General features: G+C 42.9%; 1 protein-coding gene across 1 annotated transcript; it reads right to left on the reverse strand.

Moving 5' to 3' along the window:
- Window positions 1-2,624: 2,624 nt before the first annotated feature.
- Window positions 2,625-19,586, reverse strand: SUDS3 (SDS3 homolog, SIN3A corepressor complex component). Its single transcript, XM_084216944.1, has 12 exons — window positions 19,406-19,586; window positions 17,891-17,960; window positions 16,936-16,991; window positions 16,555-16,626; window positions 15,040-15,059; window positions 14,360-14,516; window positions 12,387-12,482; window positions 10,646-10,707; window positions 9,742-9,763; window positions 8,996-9,101; window positions 4,991-5,075; window positions 2,625-3,367 (listed from the first exon to the last, which is right to left on the reverse strand). The coding sequence occupies exons 1-12, from the start codon at window positions 19,563-19,565 to the stop codon at window positions 3,269-3,271; spliced, it is 1,005 nt and encodes a 334-aa protein (XP_084073070.1). The 5' UTR covers window positions 19,566-19,586; the 3' UTR covers window positions 2,625-3,268.
- Window positions 19,587-20,217: the final 631 nt, after the last annotated feature.

Raw genomic sequence — 20,217 nt, forward strand, 5'->3', positions numbered from 1 at the left:
TCAGAATTCCTGAATATTTCAGTGTTTGCTTCTGTAGAGCAAGAACACAAATGCTGCTTTTCCTTTTTCTGAAGGAGGAAGAACCTCAGCTATCCACAAAGCTATTCCTTGCTCTTTTAGCCTTTATTTTCTTTAAGTTCCCCAAAATTTACAAAAAACAAAGCAAACAATTAAGGTTTCAGTCATTAAATCCCTTTGTCTCTTTACAAAATTCCAGGCAGAGCACATAAACTAAAAAAGCCAGTTTTGTATATTAGCATTTGTCCTTGGAAAAAGCCTTTTTGGAAACCTTTCTGTTGAGAATGATGTCAAAAAACCCCTGGAAGTTGGCTCCCTGATCTGGCCTTCTTCCATTGAACATCTAATGGCTGGGGGGGAATGTCTTTTTTATTTTGCACATATCAACATCACAGTCCATTTCTCAAGGCAATAAAAAAAAAAGAAAAGCTTAATATGACTCAGCCAACTGCAATTTAACCCTCAATAAAAGTCTATTTTTGGCAGAAGGTTCACCTTTCTTTAAAACTACTGTAACGAGGAGTCAAAGCCATTTCCTGAATTTGCTTTGAATGCTGTTCATAATGAGGATTAAATTGTTTCATACCTGCAGCAAAGCTGTTTCTGTTCAGAGGGTTGGGATCCTTCAAGACTGATGATAAGCAGGCAAAGAGCAGACAGAAAAGCCAATTTTCTCCCAGAATTCAAGCAAGACCTTGTCCATCTCCTTGAGTAACTTGTCTCTATTTTTCCAACCCGTGGCAGGAAATCTTCAGTTCTACAGCTGATGTCTCCACTCTTGATCTCCACATGCCTCATCCTCACCACAGAACTACTTGTGCATCCTTTTAGGATTAAAGAAAAAAAAAATGCACTTTTCTTCCCTGAGTGCACAGCAAGGCACTGCACTCTATCACTTCCAGCCTCACAAATGGCTCAGGCCATTACAGAGCAGCCTGCCAGAATAAAAAATTCAGGATACAATATTCATGTACTCTGTGAGACACAGCTACTCTTTATGGTGATCGACAGAGGCGAGGCAGACTTTCATTTCATTAAGAAACTGAGGATGAAGCAGCCTATAAACAAAATTCCTTCAGTGTAGCAGTTAAGTTTGAGCCATTTACAGCAGTACAACCCCTACTCAGGGCTGCCAAAAGCAGAAATTACCAGTTCCAAGGCTGACCCAGGGGCACTGGGGAAACTGGCCAGGAGTTCTGACAGAAGGAAGTTGTACAAACCTCTCACATCCCTCCTGGAGGCGTAAGATTGGTGTGGAAGAGTTTGAGATTGGGGTTTGCCAACTGCCACGAAGAATCAGTGCCCTGATTCACCACGGGCTCATGAGCCCCTCTCCTGTCCCACACACAGTGACATCCCAGCCACACACTTCTGTTAACTTCCAAAATTCCCCCAGAACAGGGAACACCACAGCAGCAGATGGCTGCTGGCAAAGCATCTTCCCAACACTGAGCACGAGTCTCCAGCAATTCCCACAAATATATGTATTGATAAAGTGATAGAGACAGGAAATAAATCCTGCTACTTCCTTAGCACTTTTTATTATTAGAACGATGTTCATTTAAAGACTCAGTGACGAATCCTGCCTGGTACATCATCACCTTATCAAAAACCTGTGACATGTGCAGAGAATGTTAAGTTATATTAAGTAAGCTGTTAACTTGACAAAATCCAGCCTGCTGCATTTGGCTGCCTAAGCTGCAGCAGAGATGGCACATTGTCAAGGGTGGGAAACACCCTCTCCTTCCTTGCCAGAGCTCCAGATCCTCAAAACTCAGCACAAATCAAGTCAGGTGTCTCAGTCACATCAGGAGCTCAGCCATCACACTCCACTCCAGACCCACGTACAGGCAGCAGTTTTTGGGATGTGACTGCCACCCAACTGCAGGAAAGGAACGGGCACAGCCAGTGCAACTCCCTTCCCTGGACTCCACTTGTCCACACACCAAAGAAAGGCTGGATGGGTGTTAACAGGAAGGCAGCTCAAAAGCAAAACCAGAAGATGCCTCAAAGTGAGAGAGACTGAGAAAGACAGAATTTACAACTTTTTGATTAGTAATCAAAAGGAGCACTAAGTTGTTCTGCACAGAAGGTGGAGATGTGACAGCACTGCCAGGGCAGTCACACATGGCACTGGTGCTTCTACCCATCAGCAACTGACTGGGAATAAAAAAGGAATGCCAGAGGCAGATCCTTAAACACCCAGGGAGCACCTTAATGTCATTATTTGGGTATTTTCACTTGTGCTGCAGGAGGCCAAGTGTAGAAACCCAGTGTTACTTCCAGCAATTAAAACAGCCTTCAAGAGGAGCTCTTTGCAGAACATCTCAGGGAATGAAGGTTCCAGCTAACAGCATGTCAAGGCCACTTCCTGCTCTGTACCAGGATCCTTGGGAGGATCCCATCATAACCTTTGATTCTGAGCATCAGTGGAAAAAGTGAAATTGATCGTTTGCCTCTTTACATCTCTGAGTGGTTACAGACACACACAGAGCTCAAACAGCCTTGCTATCTGCAAAATCCAGGTAATTAGTCCTTTAATTTAGTTATCCACCTATCCCAGGTAATTATATCAGCAAACAGACATACTCTGCTTGTTCATTAAGGGGTTTTTAATGTGAAGTGAAACGGAAGCTTCTGACTAACCACGCGTGACTCTGAGCTACATTAAAATCACTGGATTTCAGCGGTTTCTGAGCTGTTCACACCATCCTAAAAAAGTCTCCAGTCTTTCAACAGTTCATCCAATAAAGCTGATGTTGTGCATCAGGTATTCTGGAGGCATCTCTCAGCTGCAGCTGAAACCTGGCAGGATTCATCTTTTGCCCAAAATCCTGAGCCTTGCAGGAAAACAAGGCCAAAAAGCACAAATAACCTCAGGTCTTGACAAGCAAAGCTTCTTCCACTGGTCTGACTCCCAACAGAAACATGATGATGATGTTTTTGACACACAAGTCCCATCTGTGCACCACAAAACAACAACAAAAAGGAGGATGATGCCAAGTCTTCTCAAACAGTCACCCAAAATACAAAGAGAGCGTACAGAAGCTTGATGCAAAATCCAGAAATAGTCCAGGGCAGTGCTTGGGCATCACTAAAGGTTTAAGGACTACTGGGGATTATGTGGCCAGCCACAAAGTGTCTCATCAGAGGTCAGGACTCTTCCCTGCTGCTGGGAGGAGTGAGCAGCCTGTGAGCCCCTGGCAGAAGTTTGGTGATGTGACAGAAACCAGGACAGGGCAGAGCAGAGTCAGGTGGCCGAGCGCCGGCGGATCACGAACACGCCCCGCTGCAGCTGCCCCAGGTAGATCCTCATCTTGGTGCTGTCGCTGGTTTTCCTCACCCAGATCTGCAGGAGAGGAAGGGCAGAAAGAATGGGGCAGGAAGATGAATTAGGGGAGAAAAAGGGAAAACTCACAGCAAGCAGCACACAGACAAATTAACTGCGTGTCTTAGTGTCGGAGCTGAGCCCCTCAGGGGGCACAGATCAATGAGGTTAATCCCCTCTCCCTCCCCACATGAGGCATTTGCAACCTGAGTAGGAAATGAAATAAGGTGTCTAACTTCACCTCCTTAACTTCCTGCTCACAACAGTCCTCGAGAAAAATGACTCTTCCAAGCACCATCAGGAAAGCAGGTTCCTCCTGCAACAGCTCACAACAGAGCCGTGGCACTGAGCTTTGCCTAATCAAGACTAAGTCTCTCCAGATCCACAGATGATAAAATTATCTATCCTGGGATTTGCCCAGACAAGTAACTATTAGTCAAATGAAAAGCTTATTCTGATTCTGTTCCATGAAGCATTTCCCACCATGTACCACAGAAATTGTGTCTGGAGATAAAAGGGCCTCTCTTTTAAGCACCTGCATGGAAGGATTCACACCACGTGCCACAAGACAAATTGCTGCCACCAAGGCAGCCACTCCAGAGAGTTTTTGAAATCACCTTCAAGGTGTTTAGATCTAAAAACCTGTACTTTAAAAATCAAGTCTGAGCAATTTCCTCTGCATTATATCCTTCTAATGCATTTCAACATATTTAAATAAATACACTGAGTAAGAATTATCCACTCCTTAGTACTGCAGTATTTTAGGAGGGAAGTCTAATATCTCCTCATTCAAAGGGTTATAAAGTTATGTTGGCCTGTGATTTACGCTAAACTTTCTTCTTCATATATTAGTTACAGGCCTGGCAAGTAAACTGATTTAACTCTATTATTTTAGTTCTAAATTGACTTTATTAACAGGACCCTTTAATATAAAATTTAGCATTTGCCAGGATTTCTACTTCAATTATTTCTCCAGAGAAATTAAAATCAGCATTCGTTGATAATAATCTCCCAACTGCAACATTTCCAAGGATTTGGCATGTTTTGCTTGCCAAAATAATTCAAAAATCCATAAAGTTTGAGCAACTGTAGGAAACAAACATGTACAATTTTATATTCTACCACAGTATGATGGAATGATACATTAGTTTTGCTAAATTACAATAACAACTTTTAACAAATTTTAATGCACCCATAAGCCCACTACCACTGCTTTTATCTGAACAACTGAGTGCCACAACTGCCACTGCAAGGGAACAGCTGTGACACAAACAGATCCCACATGCAACTCACTCTGGGGAAAATAAAGTGTTTTCCCTTAGCTGCCACAACAAATTAAAGTTCCTTTATTGGCTGATTGAGGAGAAGTGCACTCAAATCTATTATTTCTTTCCCTGAAGTGTCTGGAATCTGCAAGCAAAAACCAAAGTGCTCCCTTTGCCCAACTGCTGCAGGAGCTAGCAAAACACATGATTATCCTTCAGAAAAAATGCAAGTCTCTTCCCATCTCAAAAAGAGATTTCTCAAGTCAGTTTTATCTTGGCTTCAGCTTTCTTTACACCCTTTACAGACAGGTGTAAATCTTCAGCCCTTACTAAACCCATGTCTCTCCCCCCTCTGCTGACAAATAAAAGCAGCCACAACCTCGTTGGCACCCACGGAGCTGATCACACAGCTGATCTTCGTGTTCTCTTTAGACTCCAGGTAAATAGCTTGGCTCTTGTGGTACCTGCAAAATGGAAACAAAAAAAAAAGGAAATGCATGAATCCATTATTGATAAAGCTGGACAGAGTAAATTTGAAGTCTGCCTTTCTTTCCACACCACCTTCTCCAGCTTTGCAAGATAGTGGTGATCTGATCGTGCACAAACAACCTGCATTAATGGTATTGTGAAATGCAGGAGTCTTAACTCACATTCAAATCTGCACTGAAGGGTACTGAAAACAGATTTCACAACTGCAAGGGGGAGAGGCAGAGTCCCAGCCACAGGCCAGGGGAACAGTGACTGACAACACACCCAGGCTTCAAAGGGTTAATCCAAGCAGCCTTTCCCATTTCAGACTCAGGATGGATTTCAGAAGGCAACTCCTTATTTTGCCTGACAAAATATGACAGAGGAAATCACAGATACTCAAGTTGCTCCCTAATACAGAATTACCAGAGCACCACCAAAAGTGCATTACCCTCAATCAGTGCAGTCTGTGCATTGTTTAATGAGAGCTCAAATTTCTAATGCTGGCCTGTTGTGTGAAAATACCCAAAATGGTAACTAATGGGTAACTGACTCTGTAATGAACTGTAAATATCTGCCATAAGGAGTCCATGACTAAACATATCCATTTCATCCCATTGTAGATCATATTTTAAGCTCTATATTGTTCTTAACACATTGTGTATAAAACAAAGACTTTGAAATTCCTAACTCTGAATTTGATTCCTTGGACTTCCCTCTTTCACAGCCCACATTTCTCCAAGTGCTGCAGTGTGCCAGCCCCAAACCCCCACTTTCTGTTCATTCTGCCTCATTCTCTTCCATAGGCAGAACTAATTACACTGGAACAGGTGACTGGCAAGTAAATCATCTTAATCAAGCAAGCACCAAAATAGTTTACAGTTATAAAAGCATGACTGTATTTCCACCTTTCCCCTAATCATGATTTTATCTGGGCAATCCAAGCTGCAGAATCCCTGCACAGATATTCCCTCAGCAGCCACCCAGTGCCAGCCCCTGCAGCCTGGCTGCCATTTGCAAAATACATGGATTTATTGAAACTTTACAGTTATTTCTACAGTAACCACACTGTATATGTGGAAGTCTTCCAATGGTTTATTCCACAATCTCTTCCTACTGGAAAATCCTGCACTCAGAATTTTCCTAGTGCTTGCCAGTAGCTGGAATGAGTGTCAGCTTTGAGCCTTCCAAACACACTCATTACCCATGGGGGGGGTGGGGGGTGAGGGAAAAAAAAAATCCCCAAATCCTGCAACCTTTAAAACAATAGTTGGACACAGGTGTCTTTCTCCCTCGTTTTGACAGAAACAATGCCAGTGGGTGCCAGGGCAATGCAAAGCAACAAAGATCTGAGCCAAAAAAAAATCTCAGTTTAGCAAGTCCAGATGCCATTAAATGATACAGCTGCTGCAAACCCCAGGCCTCACTAAGATGAGACAAGAATCTCAGTCCAGCAGTGCCCTACCATGCCATGCTGTGAGTACTTAAGCAAGAGTTTTGATCTTGATACAATCAGCAGGAGTGCAGGAGAAGCCAGAGCAAACAACGGCTCTGAGTGTCAGCTGTGCCCACACAGACAAGGAAATATTTCCCCCACTTGCAATTTCTGATTAGCAGTGAATTCCACAGCTGATGACACACGTGTCAGAGGCTTCATTCAGCCCTTGGATTTCACACCATGAATGACTCTCCATCAGTAAATTAATGCTAATTGTGCCCAAAAAAGGCAAAGAGCCAAGTCAGCAGTGTTTCACTGAGGAGCTGTCTCACCTGTCTCACACTCACTGAGACAGGGCAGCTGGAGGCACAGCACCCTGGTGCATCAGTTCCCTGGTCATGTCTCACCCTTTTGCCAAATGTATATATCCACAGAGGGATAGGATTGAAGAAATAAACCTCAGATGAAAAATGCAATGGGGTTTAAGTTGGCATTCAAGAAAGCAGAGCCAAACAACTCAGTGTTGCAGTAGGTAAAACACACCAAGAGAGGCAAGCAGAAATAATTCCATTTCCTGCTATAAAATATTTTACTGAAAGGCCAAGATTTCCAACTGCAACTCCATCAGAAGATTGAAAGAAATCCCTTTGCATTATTGTATGCAGCAAAGCTAAGAGCAAAAAGATGGTTGCTTAACAGTGAACTGTGGTTTAGGATTTGATGGGGGAGCACAGAGCTCTGAGGATGAAAAACCTGAGTCTAATTCCACATTCACCTGAAACACTCCACTCTGGAGATGTCTGAAATGTCTCTGCAAGACTTCAGGGGGTTCATTACTGGCATTAAACATTCCCTGTTTTCAGGTAATTGTCATGCAGGGCTGCATCAGGAAACAAAGAAAGTCATTCCTGGGCTGTCAGGTTTAGGATTTCTGTGCATGCCAGCATTCTTCATGCACCTTAGGAAGAATTACCCTCCCACTGCCAGCAGTTACTTCATTATTTTAAAACACCAGCTACTTTGCACAAGTACTATTACTTATTATCAATCAAAAAAACCTAAGCAGGATTGTTACAACCAAAAAAATATAAGATACTGATCTTAAAACAGCATAAGAACAAGGCAGCCAGGAAAAACAACAGCTGGAATTCCTGACAGCAAGACCCCCATGACAAGTGAATTCAGCAAGGTGAAAATATCTGTTAAGTGCTTTATGCCACAGCCAGATACCCTTCAGAGAGAGCTGGTGCTTTGCTGAGGTTCTGGGCTCACTGAAGCTCTTCCAGGTTGAAATTTAATGGGAAGTTTTGAGCTTTACTGACAGATTACTTCAGATGCCTTTTTTTCTTTCTTTCTTTTTTTACTCATGAACACTTTTCAAGTACTCCATATGCTTCAAAATTCAGAAGAGTTTATTCATCCAAATATATCCTGGGGATAGTCACTCTACACACACAAAAAAAATTATAAAAGCAAAAAAAAAAAAAACCCTAAAAACCTTGATGAATCTGTGGATAAGTAGCCTGTTCAGTTCCTACCTGCTTTACACTTCATGAATGTTTAAACTGAGGGAGCAGCTTTTATGAGAGCTGTGTACACTGAACTCTCAATTAAACTTCAGTCAGAAAGAAAAACTGACCAACTGGCCAAGAGGATTGCTGTGTAAAAAAAAACCAGCTTCACACCTACTTCTGTGATAGAATTACAGCCTCATCACTTGTTTTGAGCCACCAGAACACTGAAGGAGGCTACAAATAAGCAGATGACTTTTTGAAAGCAAATTGTTTTCTGCTCAAGTTTAAGACTGCCCCCTTGATTATCCAGGTTAGCAAGTCTCATGGATTGAGTTTAAGATCTAAGTTTCCTCTGCAGAATTTAATATTTTCCTTGTGTTTTGTGAGGCTTGTACAGCTGTATGGCCATAAAACTCAACAGAGATAAATCCAATCAGCAATTCTGAAGTTGCCTCTCCCAGGTGGGTTTGATCTTTAAAGGTTATTTGGATTTATTAGAAGCATCTTTCATCCTGAGCAGCTGGTGGATGACATTTCTTCTGCCACCTTGTGGAATGCTGGGCACAAATCTGAAGCTCAGAAATGGGAATGTTGCTGACAGCAAATCATGGAGTGCCTGTGTCCAAACTGGCAGCTCCAGTCACATCCCACCGTGGCTGCTGCTGCCTGTCCTGCCTCTTATTAGGTTTGACTTCCTAAGTGCCACAGTGGGCCATGGAAAAGATCCAAATCTCCTTTTATTGGAGCCACCAGTTATCTCTGAAAGCCTGCAGGGTGTGAACATTCCATCATCCCCTCTGCTCTACTGGGCCCATGATGAGCTTGTGGAGGGAGCAGCAAACCTCTGCTCTCAAGCATTCTGTCCACCAATTCTTTGCTCAAAGGCATTTCTCTCTGCAGCCTCTGCCTCCTCACAAGAGAACACAAGACAGACTGATGGAAACAAAAACTCCCCAGGCCTCACCATCTCTTGTCATAGTAGAGTTTGCCATCTTCTATCCGAGCTTCAAATCTCTGTGCTGGAGACTCTGCTGGTGTAGCTGGGAGGTGCTCAGGAGAGGAGGGGGAGGCTGGGGACAGCAGAGACACTCTGGTTAAAGATCAGCATGTGCCCCTCTCACAGCAGCACATCTGACTGCAAAACTGCAGTTAATAAGGTTGTGTGTGCAGAAATAGCAAGCAGAGAAAGCTGAAAACTCAAATATCCAGCAGGGAAATATTATATATTGTGATGAGTAACTTGACCTCTGCCTTGAATTAAAATATTCACTGAAATACAGCATTTATGTGAAAAAACATTTATGGGATGGACAGTATGTCCTTGATTTTGTTTTAGTTACAATCCACAGTTAATTAGTTAAATATGGTTAAAATTACTGAGGCAAGTTAGTCCCACTCTGTCTTGAAATAAAATGTGCAAGTACATATAGAGAGCTGAAGGAATAAAACCATAAGTGGTCGATCCCTCAGTGGAGCTGACAAGCAGACAAGGTGCCCAGATGCACCTGGATATAATGGAAGATCTCTTTTCCCAGCTGGATTGTCCCATGCCCAAATGTTTCAGCCCCCAGAGATGCTCGTGCCCCCCCCCCATCCCTGACAAACACCAACAGCACATAAAGAACAGCAATTGCACAGCCAAACATCTGCAGTACCATCCTCTGCTCAGAACAGCCCCCATGAACAAGTTCCACTGCATCTGTAACTCACCTGGTCTCTTGGGTGATTTCAGCTACATGGGAAGAGAAAAAAGCAGTGTTAGAGATCCAACAGGAGCCACAGAAGCTGCACTGATAACTTCAGATATCTAAACACACTCTGAATATTTCTATTTTAAGGCTCTGTTAAGTGGCACAACACATAACCAGTGTGCTCTAAACAGCCAAAGGTGCAGATAATCAGTATAATGATCCAAAAGGCCAAAAAACTGAACTTGAGAGCATTCAGCCAACCCACTTCAATGAGTCAAACCCACCTAACACACTGTTTTTGAATGTGATACAACACTTCTCAGGGTACACAAAATACAGGAGCTAAATCATTAGAGAAACCTCAACAGCTGGCACAAAACCAGCCCTCCACTACCCTCCTCAAAATGCCTTAATGAGCAGCTTATATTCTAAGAAATTAGATAAGCCTTCAAGTGTTCAGCAAGAAAACAATATGTTAATCAAACCCAGAAAAATATAAACATGCACACTGCCCCCTATGCAGCTTGCTGAAATCTTGTGACAGCAGGGAGGGAAAAAAATTAATGAAAAAATCCTACCCCACACTAAGGCTTAAACCAAAGGAAGCCTGTGATTTCCCAGAAAAACACACTGACAATCTGCTCAGCCATGAGGAAGAAACTCCTCAACATAGCTCATCCCTTGGTTCACACAAAAAGTAACATTTTTAGGTGACAGTCATTTAAATTAGGTTAATTAAACCTCAATAAAAAAGAGGAGATACCATCTTGCTAAATCTTTTCTTGTACTACTTCAGAAAGCTTACAGGGATGAAATAGTGCCACATCTCAAAAATGAATATTAAAGAGAGCTCTGTTCTCTTCAGGAGAAAGCATTTGCCTTCTCTTGAAAATGAAGAAATACAGTCAAGCAACAATCCCTACCTTATTCAGTGTTCTTAGGTCCTCCATTATTTGCTCATCAGTCAACAAATAATTTAGCTGAGGTATCCAGAATTAAGGTTTCCATAAGCTCTTGACAAGCAAGGCTAAAAATTAAAGGTCAATGACATTTCACTTGAGTAAATGTAAGCCAAAAGGTTTCCGGGATTTTAATAAATGTCTTACTTGAGCTTTTCTTTTATGTCAGAGGAATTAATACAAGTCCATCCCCACCATCTTAGCAGCAGAGTGCAAAATCATTTTAAGTCATTCAGACACAACCATCAATGAAAAACCTTTAGTGCACTGACATTTACTTCATGGAAGCATCAAGCACCAGTATTTTCAGTGTTTTTCATCTTGTATTTCTGTGGAGAAGAATCTGTGAGCTGAAACAACAGACTCACTTCAGGTTTTCTACAGTGAAGCTAAATCCCACCTAAACCTAGTTAAATAAAACTTTGTGTGGTTGGGGATAAATAAGAGCCTACAATGCACCTGAAAAAAACCCAAAACCTCTGAAAATAGAAATTAGTGTATTACAGTCTTATTAGAGCTCTGCTGTACTTTTGTTTCTTCATAAAAGTGTTTAGCCAAAAGCATTCAAAGTATTACACTAAAGTTAACAATTGCTGGGCTGCATTTCAAGGATTTTGGTTTTGATGGACTTTAATCCTCTCCCAGTGAGCAAAGGCAGAGATTTTCACTGTGTGGTTGCTGTATCATGCTCAATTAGCAGGTCATGTTCACTATGAAACTCATTTATTTTGGATGAGATAGGGGCACTAATAAATTACTTTTTTTTTCCTGAAAGAGTGAACAGAATCTCCAACCAGAAAGAGGTTAATTGAAACTGGAGATGCTCATGACCATCCTGCATGAACTCCAAAAGTTCAAGGTTTGATATTGCCTTCAGAAAATGAGAGTCACTCAGATAAGTTTTTTTTAATCTAAGACATACAGGTTTAGAATCTAATATGAAGCCCCTGCAAAGCAAATATCCTTGCCTTCCTCTCCAGGTGAATTTAATACACAAATAGAAAAAGTGCCTATCATCACAAAGGTGCTAAAAACATATTTCCAGAAGCCAAGGAACATTTTAATTTTGAGACATGCAGGAAGGCAGATCCTAAGGATTACACAGACATGTTTTTCTGTCTCTTGTGGTACATGAAAACAAGATGAATCTTCATCTTTTCTTATTCAAAGAACAAATCTAGCATCCTTGCTTTTGCTATGCATCTCTGGATTAGAGATCTGAAGCTTTTATCAGAATTGGAAAACCTATTTGGATATGACAAATATGATCTTCCTGGTAAATGCTTTGTCACGTCTTGAAATGAGAAAAGTTCTGGCTCATGTAAAAAGCCATTTACTATCTATGGAATCAACTATCTCAGCATAGCATATATATATATATAAAAAAAATGTTCTTTTAAAGTTTTTCTTTTGTGAAATAAATTGCCTGTAGAATTCAAACTATTCTCACTGACAAAAAAAAGTTATCTCATGATACTGTAAGGATTAAATTAGGATACCAAGGGATCTCCAAACATATACATGTATTGAATTGTGTAACTGCTGGTATTGCTTTAGCACACATGACACATGACAACTGTGCTTCAGTATTTCCCAGGTTAACATCTGATCCTGGCATTTCATTTCCTTTTCCTTGCTGTACAAAACAAGCAAGGTGTGGGTAGCACAGGGCTGCAAACCCAGCAGTGACTCCAGCAAAGGATATCAGGGGCAGGTTTCCTCCTCTTGTCTGGGATGGGAACTGGATCATTTGGTCGCCGTCTCAGTTTCCTCGTCATAATGGGCTTCACTTCCATTGAATCTGGAGAGAAATGAAGTTGGAGAGCTGATAAGGCCAGAGAGAAAGGAGTAAGCAGCAGCAACTTTCTATACAAGGCACAGGGAAAATAATCTTCCCTCTTTCATTCAGCAAATTGGATTTTTTTTGTGTGTGTGGGTTAGCTTCCAGCATGGAAGTGCTGACAGTGAATCCAAGTTCTCTGCCATCAGGTCACTGTTCAGTGCCAGTGCTGCAATGCCATGGTTACAGCTGCTCCAGGTACTGATAAGCAGCACAATGATGCTACAAGGATTCAAGGCAAGCTCCTTTCATGCTCACCCTATCTGCTTGGGAACAGATTTAAAAGGCCAAGCTCATGGAGTTCTTTCCCAGCCACACTCAGATCATTAATAGCATGTAAAACATCAGCTACAAATCAATTGCTCTCTCATCTTCAAGGTAGAAAAACAGCTTTGTCAAAAGATTAGGGAAAATCTCTGCATTGAAGACTGATACAAGTCTGCTAGAGGGATTTCAAACAAACAGTATTTAAATTCAGATTACCTAAGAATGATTAATGAAATGAGCCTAATTAATAACACACAGAGCAGCAGTTGACAGGAAGTAAACTGCAGCATATGCACTAGGGAAAAAGAAGAGAGTCTGTTAAAAACTTAAACACCAGTCTCATCACCAAGTAATTATCTGAACTTAAGTTTGTCCAAATGCCTACAGATAACCTTTACTGAACAACTCCACTAAACTCTCACAACTCATTCCTTAATTCATCAAGATACGTTGAACTGGCAGCCAAGAGACCACACCATAAATGCCAAATACATCATCCCACCTCCCTTTCTCTGTGCTGAGATTTATTTGCTCATCTCTAAGCACCCCTGGATCACCCCCTGGGAAGCACTTCCATCTGGGAAGCCCCTTTGGCTCCCACTAGACACAAAAGCCTTGAGCAGCTCTGCATGTGCCAAATACACCAAATTCCTTCTCTCCTCATCTCAAGGGTGAACAAGGATGACCACGAGATCAGATTTCATAAATAAATGAAAGTTACCAAGGAAACAGCATAACTCAAGATGCTTTCCAGTCCACATCAGCCCTAAGAGTTTATATAAAGCCAAGAGCACCATTTAATACACCAAAACAGGGTTTAATTCTCACTTCTGAATATTAACTACATGATTAGTTAATATAGAACCTGCAGACACCATGCAAGAAATATATGAAGGGTGTAACTCATGGACAGGCCTCAGCAACAAAACCACACTATCAGTCCATGAAGTGAGGGAGCTGCTCTCAAAGAACATCAAACCAGACTTTTGATTCAGCATCACAGGAACAGAATTCTGCAGGAATAATTAACCCTTGACTTAGCTCCCCTGTGTCCATTACCACAGAGCACTGCAAGGCACCAGGGGTGCCAACTGTCCCAAAGAAATCTGTCCATTTAATATAAATTTTCTAGAGCCTGTACACAAATGTAACCCACAAATCTTTGTTTTCTGGCTTTAAGCAGCAGATTTCAACCTTTATTGTTTGGCTTTCTTCAAACTGCTTGACCACCCACACCTGCAGCAAGGAAAGGGCACAGCTTTACAAGCTGGCATCACTGGCTAGGACAATACTGTGACATATCTCAATACTTTTATTGCTACATCAGGGAACCAAAGCAGCCTCTCTCCCTGCCATCATCCCCTCTGCTGCTCCACTGGCACTGCTTGATTCACCTGTTAACAATTCACTGAATTTTGACCGGCTTTCTCCATTAAAAGGCCATCAACTCCTGCTCTGCCCCTCTTGGCATTTCCCAGCAGCTGTGTAAACCAGCACTGACATCTTTACAGCTCTTCTCCTAAGCAGGAGCAGAGTGGATAACACAAATGACAGGTGCTTATCTTCTTTACCTCCTGTTAATTCCATGGTTAGCTTTTCATTCTCAATCATCTTCTTCTTCTCTTCCAACTCTGCTATCAGATTTTCCTTAAGCTCAATTTTCTTATCTTCAAACTCCTTTGCTGCTGCTTTCTTTTCTTTCACATAATTTTTCTCCACCTGATCTGTCTAATGCAAACCCAAAGAGCAAGAAGGTTAATTAAGGACTCAAGTTAATGATATCAAAACAGCTTTTCAAATGCTTTATTGATCAGTTTTCAGTTCACAACTGGCCCAAGTTCTAAAGATTATCAATATTCACAATCTACAGAAAAACATCAAAATACCACTTAGTGCTATTGTATTGGCAAAAGAATGATTTTTAAGAAGACATTTTAATGTTGCACAACACATCAAGTCCCTAGCAGAGAGCTCTGCTGATTTATAAACAGCACTTTTTGACCAGCCCCATGCACAGCCAGATACAAGAGCCCAACAGCAAACATTTAACTCTATTTTAACAACAAAGTGCAGAAGTTACTTGAGATAAAACCAGCAGTAAGCTCTACTACATCTCAAGTGCAACAAGCAAGCTAGAGGAAGAAAATTTCTTTAAGCCTTCTGGGAAAACAAGGCCAAAACTGGCTGATGAAACAAGGTTTATGCCTCTTCCATCTAATTAATGCATATTTTTGATATTAAGAGTACTTACTTCCAGCTGCAGGAACAGTTCTGAAACACAAGAAAGACTTAATTTATTACCTTCAAAGCTGCACAAAATTACTTCCTTAACATTTTAAGCCACTGAATATTGGAGCCAAGACAGGCAGTGAAGCAAATAATTCATGTACCTATCCAATCTCTACTCTGACTTCACAGCTTTATGCTGAAAATAAAGTGACTATGAAAAAGTTCCACAAAAACACACTCTTACTAGAGGTTTTTTACAGATTGTCACCTCAAAAAGCTTCCACTATTCCACACTATTCAGTTCAGGCTATAGTAGCAACACTGTACTACTCTATTATTAAAAAAAATAATAATTTAAAAACAGTAATAGATATACACCAAATATAAGAATGCTGTAATAAAAATCAAACCTTTTATTTGCAAAGCATGGAAGAAGCATTATGTAGATAATCAAATGCAGGTAAATGGAAAGTGTTGGTTTAATAAACCTCAGCATGGCAAGGACAAATATAAAAGACCTTTATTCCTGTAGCACAAGGCAGCTGGATTTTTTTACTCATAAAATTCCAAGTGATCACCACCTGCCCTCCTGTGGAAGAACTCTGCTGCTGCAGCACTGCTCGTGGCCAGCCAGAAATACCAGTTTGCACTGGGGCTTAATTTTATCAGAACAACCCAGGCTTGCCAGGATGCAGCTCTAGTGCACATGAAAGGTCTTTTTGGAGGTATTTCCCAACCTAAATCATCAGTGAAATTCATCTCAGGAGACAGGTTCCTGTTAACAAGAAGTTGTTCAAATCACTTCAGTTCCTCAAGCAAATCCTTTACCTTTCCCAGGCACTTTCAGAAATACAGAATTGCTTGCTTTTGCTAAAGGAGGAGCAGCTGTATTTCCTATATCCACATGATGCCTTCTATAAAAGGCCCTGCTTCAATATCCAAGGGAGGAACTACTGGAAAGGGAAGAAGGAAGAGAGAGGGCAAGCAGCTGGATTTGATTCCCAAGCCACTCCTCTGCAGCAACATAACAAAACCACCCAGAAGGACAAGCACTGGGCACTTGAAAAGTTAACTTTGCTCCTTGAAACAGAGCAGTACCCAAAGTCCAGGCAGCCCATTCCATGCAGCAAATGCTCTGTGCTCATTGTTCACAGACAGATCTTGGGGAAAGCATGTGCTCCTAATTTCCAATCCTGCAAACTGAAGGAGACAGGGCACCCAAAGCTTCAGCTGGGGCCACAAAGCAACAAAGTGGACACTGTGGGTTAGGAAAAAAAGGAATCATCTTTCTGCTTGTGCTGCTTCACACAAATGAAGGCTAAAACTGTTTATCAGTCAGCAAACAATGCTGATCAAGGGAAGAAAATCATCGAGGCAGATCCTGTCATGTTTGGTGGACTCTGAGAAACCCTACAATCCCTTTGCTCCAGCAAGTTCCTTTTCTTTAAAGGACAGAATTACCTCTTTTTTTACTTCAGTGTTATACAAAACACACATTTAAGTTATTTGCAGTGTCTTAGGGAGAAATTCGACTTACCTGCATTTCTTATCCTTTCTTTGTACTGCTGGTCCAACTTTTTCATCCTTTTCTGATACTCCTGAAGAGTACCTAGTGGAAATAAATTGTAGATTCCCATTGTACTTTTTCCCCCAAGTATTAAATATCCTCAAGGAGTCAGACACCACTCAAAGCACATTCCCTGCTTTTGTAAAAAGTGGATTACTCCTTTTAAGGAGTGTTTTAGCAGAGGCTTACCTACAAGTGGAGTTAAGATGAAGAAAAGATGGGAAGCAGCTGACATTTTTAACTCTGCAGCACAGCTGAGAGCCAACATGCAGTGAAAGATGCTGCTCCCATCCTTCCATGATATTTGAAAAGTGCTGAAAATAAAAACCAAAGCTACTCTTCTAAGCTTACCTTCCTGCAGCTGCTGTAACTGCCTCTTCAGAGATGCCAGTTTGTCCTGATACATCCTGCAAACACAGCAGGAAACTTTTAAAACACCTAACACACATTGTTTATTCCACCATCTCTTGAGGTTAACATGTTTACACAGAATCAAAAACTTCTCAGAACTTCAGTGAACAAATGAACTCCAAACTAAAATATTTTTTTTCCCATGGAAGGTTCTCATTCTGTCTTAAAAATGGGCTTAAAAATTGGGATAAAATAGGATTTTTTGTTGTCGTTGTAACCTAAAATGACACTTAGATCTACAAACATCAGAAACTTTACAGCAGAATCATTCTTGCACTATGTCAAGTTTTATTAGCTGTGTACTAGCTCCCCACATTATTTTAAAAACCACTGAAGTCTATTCCTGGTGCTGCTGCAAACCTGCATTTCTTTTACCATGCAGCTGTGGTTTAACACTGGCCAAGTCCTCCTGACCTGTACAAAAACAGGTCTCTGCCAGTAAGCAACAACTCAAAATACTGCAAATGCTCCTACACACCAAGGGCAGACTATTTCAAGTCTCCCAAAAGTCCATTTCTGGTTCAGGACTAGAATTCAATTGTTTAAGGCATTTGGATAGGATTTTAGTTTTGTTTAGTTTCTCTAAAGCACAGCTTTATTTTATTTGAAGGATTTATCTGCAGCAGGATCCATTTGCAGCTGATCTCAGAACTCATAATTATTCCTTTGCCTAAAACAGCAGCAGCCCTTAATTTCATTAATTTATTTAGAATAGAGAAATTAACTAGGGAGAGCAGAAATACAAGTGTGTGGACTCATGAGCTGTTCCACGGGGGTAAGCACTTAAAACTCCCAATCTTGGCCCAAAACTTTGCCAAGTTTTAGGCAATAAATACCCCTAAACCCACAAATAAATAGAACATCACCTTATTTCTATTTGGAATGGGTTACTTACTGTTCTTTCATTTCTACAAAGTCCTCCTCCTCGTGCTTTGCCAGGTCTGTTTCACTGGCATCCTCAGTGTCTGAACAAGGCAAAAAACAACTTGTTAAGATTGAAAAAGTATTTAAAAAAGAAAAACCAAACTCACTAGTAAATTATTTAAAACAAGGAAACAGGCAAACAAAAAAGAAATCCCCAAACCTCAGGCAATTTGGCATCAAAGACAACCTGAGAGATGAATTCAGGAGGGAAATGAAACATCTCATGTCCCTGCAACTCTGAGTTTTGCATGAACAGCTTCAACCTCAGCCTGGGAATTTTTTCTCATTTCAGACGAGTGCTTCTACATCAATACTCACACACAGGTGAGACACAAACAGCCTAAAGACTCTGAAAGACATTTTCACAAACCTGTTACTGGAGTTGCACCCACTCAGTGCTGCTGGGGTTGACCCCAAAGGTCTCACAAAGAGCAGTTACTGCCTGGGACCTGAACTTCTCACCTATACCTCACTTTAGCAGCACTGCCATAAAGATAGCTGCATTTTATAAACAGACTGCATAAACTGTAGATAAAGTAAATCACTGTGGGATTGCCAGTTTGCTGCTAAGACTTTTCAAGAATCCATTAGCTTGCCCAAGAGGGGCAAGTGCCTCCAGACTTTACAGGGTACAGCTGAGAAACCTAAACCACAGCTAATTCCCTACACATGGCAGGGGAGCCCAGCCCTTTAAATAAAACCTTTCTCAAATTTTTCTTAAACTACAAACAGTTTGAACTTAAGATAAAATTTAAATCACCAAAAATAAACCAACAAGCTTTTTAACTGCAAGAAATGTACTTCAATGTCTGGGCCACCACGAAGGATTTCCACACTCTGTTGGGACAGAGAGCCCCCAGTGACCCTGTCTCCCTCTGCATGTTTATGTTATCCCATCTATAACCAGGCCAGAGGGATGGAGGGCTCTGCTGCCAGTAACAGGCACTGTCCAAGAGTCCTTCTACATCTCCCTTATCTGTCGTTTTATGCCCTCTGCACTCCTGGCTACTCTGGGTTTTACTTAATTTCCTCCTTCCCTCCGGCTCCCTGGTTCTTGTACTTGCTCACATCCTCCTGCACTGCTACTCTTCTGTCCCTCTCCTCCCTCAGTGCGTCCTTCCCCTTCACACCACGGAGTTAGAACCCATACACTGGGTTTCTCCGCTGTTTTCGCTCTGCTGTCGCACTCAGTCCCCTGCTCAGCGCTCCCCCGTGTCCCACTGTCCCCTGCTCGCCAGGGAAGCCAGCACTCCACCTCTCCAGCGGCTTCTCTCCTTTACTGTTCCGCGGGGAGCCGCTGCCACCTGACAGCTCCTTGTTTCCCCCGGGTGCTCTCGCCGCCCCAACCCCTGCAGCCCCCAGCCCGTCCCCGAACACCGTGCGGAGCGGAGCGCTCCCCTCCGCCCCCCAGCCCCACGAGAGCCCCCGCTCCATCCCCCCCGTCCCACCCCGTCCCCGGGCACCAACCCGCCCCCTCCCCACGCACCCTCGTCGGAGTCGCGGGCCCGAGCGCTCCGCTCGCCGTCCTCCTCCTCGGCGCTCTCCAGCTCCTCCTCCTCGTAGTAGTCGGGCGCGGGGGCCATGGCGGGGGCGGGCGGCCCCGGCGGGGCTGCGGGCGGCGCGGACACGAGCCCGGCCGCGCTCATGGCCGCGGGCGGGACGGGACGGAGCGGCCGCCGCTCGGCAACCGCGGCGGGAACCGCGGCCGCGCTTCCGCTTCCGGGCGGCGCCGGGGCCGCCGCGCCCCCGCCCGGCCAACGCGGGCCCTGCGGGTCCGAGGGTTGCGGGTTCGAGTCCCGGCCACGCCCGGTGCGTGGCACGGGGTTGGACTGTGCTGGCGTGGGGTTTAACTCCGCTCTGCTCAGAGGTGCCAAGAAATAGGAGCAACGGGCAGAAACATGCCCAGGAAGTTCCACCTAGAGATGAGGAAAAGCTTCTTCGCTGTGCAGTGACCGAGCAGCAGAACACAGACCAAAGAGGGTGTGGAGTCTCCCTCTCTGGGGATATTCCAGAACCGCCTGGACACAATCCTGTGCTTCGTGCTCCGGGATGACCCTGCTGGAGCAGATGATCCCACTGTGATCCCTTCCAACCTGGCCCATTCTGTGACACAGACACAGAGCAGGACCTTGCCTCGGTGGGGATGGACTCATTAGGACACTCGTACTCTTTTGAACTTATTTATTATATTTTAATAGAGAAATTACTTCCCTGTTCCTCCCGGCAGAGCCCCGCCACAGAGAGCAGCACTGTGATCTCACCCGGGTGAATCAGGCGCCGCGTGCCAGCGAACAGCAG

The sequence above is a fragment of the Fringilla coelebs genome (assembly GCF_963513975.1).
Source record: "Fringilla coelebs genome assembly, chromosome: 17".
NCBI lineage: Eukaryota > Metazoa > Chordata > Aves > Passeriformes > Fringillidae > Fringilla > Fringilla coelebs.

Coding starts and splice junctions, on each gene's coding strand:
- SUDS3 (XM_084216944.1), bottom strand. CDS start 19,565: ATGAGCGCGGCCGGGCTCGTGTCCGCGCCGCCCGCAGCCCCGCCGGGG. Junction 14,517..15,039: donor AACTGTTCCTGCAGCTGGAA/GTAAGTACTCTT, acceptor GGTTTGCATTAG/ACAGATCAGGTGGAGAAAAA. Junction 12,483..14,359: donor AACCATGGAATTAACAGGAG/GTAAAGAAGATA, acceptor ATTTCTCTCCAG/ATTCAATGGAAGTGAAGCCC.